Consider the following 9076-nt stretch of genomic DNA (forward strand, 5'->3'; position numbering starts at 1 on the left):
TTGTTGATGTGCTGTCCTGATTGCTGCCACTTGTGCTCTTTTTTCTTTGTTTGAGTATTTGTTTTTGGGCTGGATTCCCCACAGGTGCCATGGATTGTCTTCTGTTTTGTTTGTACAGGTGTAGCAGCTGGTTGTCTGGTTTTTCATTGTTTTTTTCTGATTGTTTCTTTCTATTTATGTTCCATTTCTTTTTCTTTGCTCTTCCTCTTTCCCTGTCCCCCGGTCTGGTTTGGCTCTATTACATGTTAAGTATTGTAACAAAAATGAATGAATAAGCAGTTCTTGGGCATCAAGGGGCGCTTTACATGCATAAAGCTAAACGGTATTCAGATTACAATTCTGCTGCCATAATGCTGGACAGGACAAGGGGAGGGGGTCTATGACCTGTGGGGTTCCCCAGGGGTCTATCCTGGGACCCCTATTGTTCGTTCTGTACATGCTCCCACTAGGCCAGCTAATATGCAGATATAATGTGCCCTACCACAACTATGCAGATGACACTCAGATCTAAGTGTCACTGATGGCAGGAGAACACGGGCCTGTAGATGCATTGGGTCACTGAATCGAACAGATCAGTGTGTGGAGGCAGAGCTATTTTCTCCAGCTAAACTGAAATCATTGTCTGTGGCCCACAGAAACAAAGAGAAAGTGTTATCAGTCACCTTGAGACTCTCTCTCTTAAACCTGAATCAAGTTAGAAATCTGGGGGTAATATTGGACTCAGACCTGAACTTTAACAGCCACATTAAATCAGTATCATCAGCAGCTTTTTACCATCTGAAAAACATTGCCAGAATCAAAGAAATAGTGTCTAAACCAGACTTAGAAAGACTAATCCATGCGTTTGTCTCCAGCAGGTTAGACTACTGTAACGGCTGCTCACTGGGCTGTAAACGGGCCGTAAGACAGCTGCAGGACATCCAGAACGCTGCTGCTCGAGTCCTGACTAGAACCAGGAAATATGACCATATTAGTCCAGTGCTCAGGTCTCTGCACTGGCTTCCTGTCGCTCAGAGAATAGACTGCAAAAAAGAGACTGCAAAATGAAACAGTTCCCCTGGGGAAGGGCAGTTCTTAGAACTAAATTCGAGGTGGACAGTTCTTAGAAAGTTTCTGTCCGAATTATATTTAGCTGTGCATATGACAACTGAAAGTATTTCATCTGCACTCTCCACTTTTAATTAAATGAATGATTATTTTTTATGTTTTTTGAATGATTTTATTTGCCTTCTTGTGATTTCATGCAGCTGTAAAGCACCTTGTGTACGACTTGAACTCTACAAATAAACCTGCCTTGCCTTCTGTTATTTCTGACCAGTCACAAGTAAAAACCATAAGAGTTGTGAATTTGTGAATTGAAGTCCAAATCCCAGACAACCCAGGCAGTACAGCAGTGATGGTTGGACGATTTATTGGATCAATCATCAAAAGAATAATCATTTACAAAACATCAGTTGATCAATATCCTTGATTAGTTTATAAAGAGCCAAATCAACATAAACATATTGCAGAGGAGTGGACTAGATAATTGTTAGTAAATTGTATCTTTAATGACCACAGAAGCATGTTGTTAGGGGCTGATTTCTCTCAAACTAGAAGCCTTTTGGTTCACCAGCTGGTAAGGATGACGAGAAGTCTGATAGAAATATGTGAACTAACACAACCTGCTATCACCACAGTGTCTGAGGGATGATGAGGATGTAATGTAACGAGCTTTCCTTAACCAGTCAGGTGGTGCCTAAAACTCACCAAACTCTAACGGAAAACCAAAGCAATGCTGGTTGTTTTAACTCAGTTCTCAAGAATTCATTTCATGAACACTTCACTCCAGCTGTTTCATTCATTTTCACAAAATCTGATTAGGAGACCATTTCCATTTAAAAGCTATTTCTTTTATATATTTCAACCAACAGCTAGATGTAAATGCTGACTGTGACATCGTCCCTGAACCCAGTGGTCACAGCTCTGCCCTCTGATGTTGTTTTCTTCTCAATGTCTGGTTCCAGCTACATTTTTACTCCGGTCTGGGACGCTTTTTCGATCGCCTCGTCAAGCAGCATTTCACCATCACGCCTACAATCACCAGCAGTACCAGCGCCACAACAGCAACCACAACGGGGATCAGGATGCCTGTCAGTAAGCCAGAGCCCTGGTTTATCCCTCCATCCTGGCATGTCTCGTTACCGCGGTTGTCGGCACAGACACACCTGTAGGAACCCTCCGTGTTCAGGCAGCTGTGCCGGCAGAGGTTAGCATCACTGCACTCATCGATGTCTACACAGTAACCAGAAGCATTTTTCTGAAAGCCAATGTCACACTGCCAACAGATGCTGCTGAAGTTGGCCGGCGAGCCGTCCAGCATTCGCCACTGGGCAGGTCGACCGGAGCAGAGCAGATCCAGCTGGATGTTGGGCCAGCACTCCACCTGAATCCTGCTGCTGTTTCTGTGGTCCAAAATGAGGGAGCGAGAGTCAGGGACGATGGGTTTCTCACACAAGTCCAGTTCAGGTCCAGCGCTAGCACCAGGGTCATTATCTAGTTCTGGTGTTGGTTGGTTAGGTTGTGGTACCACTGGGTTGGGTTTCACTGTTGCAGATCTTGTTTCAGGTGTGGTTGTCTCCAGTTCTGGCTCTGTTGCAGCAGGTGTCATGGTTGTGTGTCTGCTGTCATGTGTCAGTTTGCAGATGAACTTGTATTTACTTCTACAGGTAACCGGGACCAGACCCAGCTTAACTTCTGCCTGAACGAAGCGCCGCTTTACTGCTGCACATCTCATGTCTGTGCAGGTGCGCTTCGGCTCCTCCAACCAGACGCTTACCTTCGTCTCCTCGCTGCTGTTGTCTACCCACTTATATCCTCTCAGTGGCTTTGACGAGATAACACACTCGTTCCTAGCCCTCTTTAACCCGACCCAGGCAGTGAATTCTTCCTGATGTGACACAGAATTGTTGATGAGCTCAAGGATTTGTTTGAGTTCGTGCTCGGTGGTGATGGTGGTAAGGATGCCAGGGGAGCAGTCAGTCACGGCCTCACTGAAGGTGGTTGTTTTTTGGCTGAGGGTGTATTGTGTCTGTGAGAATGGCTCAGCTATGACATTTCCCAGCAAGACGATGACCATCCATAGGGAAGTCCAATGGCAGCAGAGTCTAAGCCCCATTTCTTCTTGCTCCACACCCTCAGATGATGATGTGACTCTGTCAAAATGAAGACAAAAGCGTTGGTAGTAGCTGAACCAGTGTGTGTCATAGATGAGCTTTAAAGAAGACAAATTATTAAAAAACAACTTTGTTTGGTACCAACTTGGTTTGAAAATACTTATGCTACATTTTGCTTTGCTATTAACAGCAAATTCAATTAACTTCTGACTTTTGATGCCCATTGTACAGGATAAAAGTAAACATTTCCCATATATGCACCAGCTCTTTAAGTAAGCCTCTTAAACCTAAAGAAAATATAGAGGGATGTAGCGACAGTGAAGCCCGAGGTTTATGGAGTGAAGCGGGAGAATAAACCTGCCAGCTGGCCATCAGCTCTGTGATGTTTTACTAACATGGGCCAGCTCAACACATGACTCACGAAAAGACTTTTTCATTTGGCACAAATGTTCGTTGTTAACCTTCAGTTGAGGGAAATGGAAGTATTTGAGAATGAAAATTGCCTGTTTCATATTTACATAAAACTAATGTTGTTTTATTTATATAGTGCCAAATCACAGCAAATGTCATCTCAAGGCCCTTCAAAGATCCAGTTCAAGCCAATTACAATCATATTCACTGTAATACAATCATGATCAAGATATATTTTTTTCTGTCAGTTGTGTAGCAGTCTGTTCATGTTTCTGTTTCTGCATTCAGCTTTCATCCAAAGCAACGCACAAATGAGGATATAACATCACAGCTAACATCAAAGCTAACGATAAGCTACATAGAAGGAAAAAACACTCCAATTCAGGCAATTCAGACATAGAGGGAAGTACAAGGTAAGTGCTATGGTAGGAGATGCTCTCTAAGGAGCTGAGTCTTCAACAGTTTCTTGAAGATAGACAGGGACCCTGTTCTGGTAGCGCCCGGTAGGTCATGAAAAGAGTTTGGATTGCCTTAAGCGTGGTGTAGGCACTGCTAGTCTGAGCCTCATAGTTTGATGTGTACACTAATGTGAACTCTCAGGCTATCAAGGGGATGCTTTGTCATGCTTTTTACTTCCAACAGATGGACCTCTCATCCAACAGAGGTAGATCCTTTAGAACAGGGATGTCTGCATCCGGTCCTTGAGGGCCGCTGTCCTTTAGATGTTTCCCTGCTTCAACACACCTGATTCAGATCAATGCATCATTAGCAGGCTTGTGCAGAATTTAACAATCTTGAAGGGATCCATTTCATCTGAATCAGGAGTGTTGAAGCAGGGAAGCATCTAAAACCTGCAGGACTGCGGCCCTCAAGGACCGACTTTGGTCATTCCTGCTTTAGATGATAGGAATGGAGTGAGTGGGTCACTCCATGTCCTGAAACAGGCCAATGAAGTGTAAATTCACAGCAGAAATGGACCAAACACCTCAGGAAGTAGTTTGAGCTGGTGAAAAAAAGGGGCAAACCCTAATTCTAACCATGGATAGATTTAGGCTCTGGAGCAGAGGTATTCCAAAGGCCTTGGATCCATTTTAGAGAAGAGAAACTAACCAAACTGATAGAATAAAAAAGTCATGTCAGTGTTTGTCCATGAAGGTGACTGATTCATGACGTTTTAGCTTTTTTCTCTTTCTCTGTTACTGTCAGTCAACTATTTCTATGTATGTATTTGAATTATCCATAACATATTTACTCAATCATCCATCTGAAAAATGACATAAATCCAGCGGTTTCTTTTAACTATATTATAAATTAGTATCATTATAGTCTTCCATATTAAGTGCCCTGAGACCTCTAGTGTAGAGAATCAGTCCTATATACAGAATATTCAAAGTTACAGCTTGACTGAAAATTAGTTGTTAAAGCAGTGTCATAACATGCTGACAGCAACCATTTCAGTCTTTGTGGTAGTTTACATTTAAAGAATGTCACAAAAACTGCATTAATAACTGCAGTATGGGGACATAACTGCATGTAATGCCACGATATCAAACTGACAAATTAGTTTAAAATGATGTTTTTCATATGAATTTAATGACTGTTTGCTTACCGTTTCAAACCTTTCCTGTTTTCTCCTGAATAAGTCTCTGAAAATGAGTTCCCCTTTATCCTCACCGCCTCTTTCTTGAGTACCTTCTGGTGTCTCCGTTTAGCTTCGTTTCTCCTGCTCTCTGCACTTCTTTTTATTTTGTCCACCTGAATTTAAACGGTCCTCTTTTGCTCCTTCAGATTAGTCTCCCTTTCTTTCTCACCACTGCTTTCGATCTATTTTCTCAGTAGTTACAGTAGTTTTACCAACAGAATGTCGGCCTCACCCCTAACACTCCATGGCCCCCGCCTGTCTTCCTCCTACAGGGCAGGAAATGTGTTAGATCTTGATTCAGCAAACTGGTTTCCTCCAGAGAAACACTGCTCGCTCACAAGAGATGTTGATACCATAACCTCAGTTTGTAACTGAATATTTTTAAAAAGATTATTCATTTATCTCTATTGATCCCACATAAAGAACTGGAAATAATCCAAGCTTATCTGTAAAATGCATTAAATATGAACACAAACTGAGGAGGCAAAAGTCTTCAAATCAGGGCTTCCACCAGGACACTTTGACCCATGGGGCCAGGCTGGGAATCAAACAACCCATCATCACCAATGAGTAGAGTAGTTCATACTCATGTATGGGTCAGTTTAAGTAACTCAGTCAGGTCTTTCATATATTTCATTGTAATCTGAAACATCAGGTCTATTTGAAGGAAGGTATCCCTAGAAACTACCTCATAGACCTCTGGAACAGTTCAGGACCAGCAGACTCTTCTGAAGCAGTCAAAGATGGCTGTGAGGATCTCCACGGCACCTTCAACAGTCAGTCCAAGAGCACCAAGCTCTGCAGTCATGCAGCTCAATCTCCAATCAGTTTTACACACATGCACAGCTTAATTGTGTCTAAACAAACAGTGGAAACACACACACACACGCTGTTGTTGATGATTATTGTGGCGATTCAGATGTTTCCTGTTTCCTGGACGAACTGATAGAAGAATGACAGGAAGTATAAGGTTGTGGAGGCCGGACATTGTTAAAAGGGAGTTGTTGTCATGGTAACAGTAGTGTGTGTGTGCATGTGTGTGTGTGTGTGTCAACAGCTCGGTTACAGGATATGTCAGGCATTAAGCTATAAGTGAAAACTTGACTTAGTTAAAGCTCAGAAAGTTCAAAGGGAGAGGTTTGCTATTTATCTGCTAATCAAATCTTATTTGATTTGAATGGATTACGATTGTAGTAAAATGAATAGAATTGTAATTGGCTTGAATTGAACTGTAAGTTTGAAGTCATGTGATTTGGTGCCATACAAAGAAAGATTAATTTAATTTAACAGAATCTGCTGCTGGTCATGATGAGATCATCAGTGAAATCATAACTGCTGCAACATAATCAAGACCTTTAAAAACAGTGAAGACGTTAACTTTATCACAAGGACAGCCAGGTGCTTCTCCAATAACAAACCCTGAAAACGCTGTAAATAACTCATACATTTTTATTCTGTTTCTATTTGTTTTTTATTTCTTATTCTACTTTATATTTATACTGTATTCATCCATTCTTCTGGTTCTCAGAGCCTTGCAACGGAATCTCGTTCAAGTATGCATTGCAAATGTGTTTTTGAATGACAAAAAAGTCTAAGTCTAAGTCTTTTCCATAATATTACCCTGGTGTCAGCCTCAGGGTCGTGAAAGCCTCTGAAGAACAGCGTGGGATCCTACAGCGCCTCTTCAACCTTAGACTAAGTTAAAAAAAGGAGCCTCAGTGACTACAGACCAGCTGTCCTAACGTCCCACACCATTAAAGTCCTGTAGAGACTGTCATTGGCTCACCTCAGTCAGCAAGTGAACACCTTTCAGAACCCACTGAAACCCACTTATCATCCTGGAGCTGGTGCTGAAGATGCTGTCATCTACCTGCTTCAGTGAGCCCACACTCATCTGGACAAAGCAGGCAGCGCTGTGAGGATCGTGTTCTTTGATTTCTGCAGGGCTTTTTGATACAGTTCACCCTGAAGCTGCATAAAAAACAGGTGGAGGCCTCCACAACCACCTGGATTACTGACTCCCTGACAAACAGTTTGTGAGACTGAAGGGTTGTGTGTCTGAGAAGGTGATCAGCAGCACAGGAGGCTGTACTCTCACTGTTTCTCTTCACTCTGTACACCTCAGACTTCCATGACGACTCAGAGTCCCGTCATCTCCAGAAATGACTCTGCAGCTGTTGGCTGTATCAGTGATGGAGAAAAGCTGAGTGCAGGGAACTGGTCAATCACTTTGTGGCATGGTGTGGGGACAATCCCCTCACCTTGAACACAAATAAAAGAGATTATTGTGGATTTTAGGAACCAGGAACAAGCCAAACACCGTTTCCATCTTGGGTGAACTGATGGAGGAAAAAAGATTCCTGGACATCACTTTTGTTACTCCTCTGCCTTCTTTAGTGAGCAATCAATCTCTATTTTAGCTAATTTAAGGATTATCTTCTGATGACACTGTCAGGGAACTTCAAAGTGAACTTTGATTTATTACAAAAACCAAGAACAAAAAACGCGGCTGAGCCGGATATCAAAAATTCTAAGACGGGAAAAAACCCTGAACCCCCCCTCAAGGATGGTTCCCAGACATCCAAAAAGGGAGGGAGGGGCTCTGAAGGGCCTAGGGCCGGATCCCGTCTGGTGGACGGCCAGACTTTCGGTTACTTTCCTTCGCTCCCACTGGCGAAGGCAAGGAGAGAGATGAATTCTATATTCTCTTGTGTTTACACCAAGTCATGAATCATGTCCTATAAACATATATTTACCATACCTACCATTAAGTTGTTATTACACCCGCTTATTAAGGTTCATGTTTCCATTAATGTTCCATAAATAACCTATAACCAGGTAACCAGTCAAGGTTGAATATTTCTTGATGTAATTTCAGTCAAGTTTGAGACTGATCTAGGATAATCTGAAATTTGTCCTTCCTTAACTGACCAGAAGGTGGTGCCCCAAAGAAATATGAGGTAATGAATATTAAATTAATTCAATAGCGAGAACGCTACAACAGGTATCCTTTGAATGGTGTTATGGTGTTTTTCCCCCCTCTTTTCCCTCTTTTCTGTCTTCTCAAACCCCAGCTGGTTGAGGCGGATGGCCACCCTTCCTGGTTCTGGTTCTGCCAGAGGTTTCTTCCTGGTTCTGGTTCTGGTTCTGCCAGAGGTTTCTTCCTGGTTCTGGTTCTGCCAGAGGTTCCTTCCTGGTTCTGGTTCTGCCAGAGGTTTCTTCCTGGTTCTGGTTCTGCCAGAGGTTTCTTCCCGGTTCTGGTTCTGCCAGAGGTTTCTTCCTGAGTCTGGTTCTGCCAGAGGTTTCTTCCCGGTTCTGGTTCTGCCAGAGGTTTCTTCCCGGTTCTGGTTCTGCCAGAGGTTTCTTCCTGGTTCTGGTTCTGCCAGAGGTTTCTTCCTGAGTCTGGTTCTGCCAGAGGTTTCTTCCTGGTTCTGGTTCTGCCAGAGGTTTCTTCCTGAGTCTGGTTCTGCCAGAGGTTTCTTCCTGGTTCTGGTTCTGCCAGAGGTTTCTTCCTGGTTCTGGTTCTGCCAGAGGTTTCTTCCTGTTAAAGGGAGTCGTTCCTTTCCACAGTCCCTCAGGCTCAGGACGGGAGATTGGACTGAAGACAAGTTTCGGTGCAATCTGTTGGTTTCCTTAGCTGGGATATTATTTTTGAATTGGCACCATATGAATTAATTGGACTAATTCTGAATTTAATTAATTGGATTTTATTGGATTATGATTACAATGAATTGAATTCTAATTGGCTTGAATTGGACTATATTACTTAAGTGCCTTGAAATCTGAGAATTGTTGTAATTTGGTGCTATATAAATAAAACTGAATTGAATTAAGCTGTGGCCCTGTGATGGACTGGTGACCTGTCCTG

At 42.7% G+C, this 9076-nt stretch overlaps 1 protein-coding gene across 2 annotated transcripts in view; it reads right to left on the bottom strand.

The window, feature by feature from the left end:
* Positions 1 to 5430, bottom strand: part of clec14a (C-type lectin domain containing 14A) — a 483122-nt gene extending 477692 nt beyond the window's left edge. The window contains exons 1-2 of one of the 2 annotated variants that reach the window (XM_072365306.1): positions 5176 to 5430; positions 2011 to 3192 (exon numbers count right to left, since the gene is read on the bottom strand). In XM_072365306.1, the coding sequence (XP_072221407.1) occupies positions 2015 to 3157 (1143 nt within the window). In that variant the 5' untranslated portion in view covers positions 3158 to 3192; positions 5176 to 5430 and the 3' untranslated portion in view covers positions 2011 to 2014. Of the gene's footprint in view, positions 1 to 1803; positions 3193 to 5175 lie in introns of those variants that run through there. The other variant, XM_072365305.1, reaches the window with a different exon arrangement.
* Between the last annotated feature and the right edge of the window lie 3646 nt (positions 5431 to 9076).

The sequence above is a fragment of the Leuresthes tenuis genome, unplaced genomic scaffold (genome assembly GCF_036924035.1).
Source record: "Leuresthes tenuis unplaced genomic scaffold, fLeuTen1.0.hap1 SCAF_15, whole genome shotgun sequence".
Taxonomy (NCBI): domain Eukaryota; kingdom Metazoa; phylum Chordata; class Actinopteri; order Atheriniformes; family Atherinopsidae; genus Leuresthes; species Leuresthes tenuis.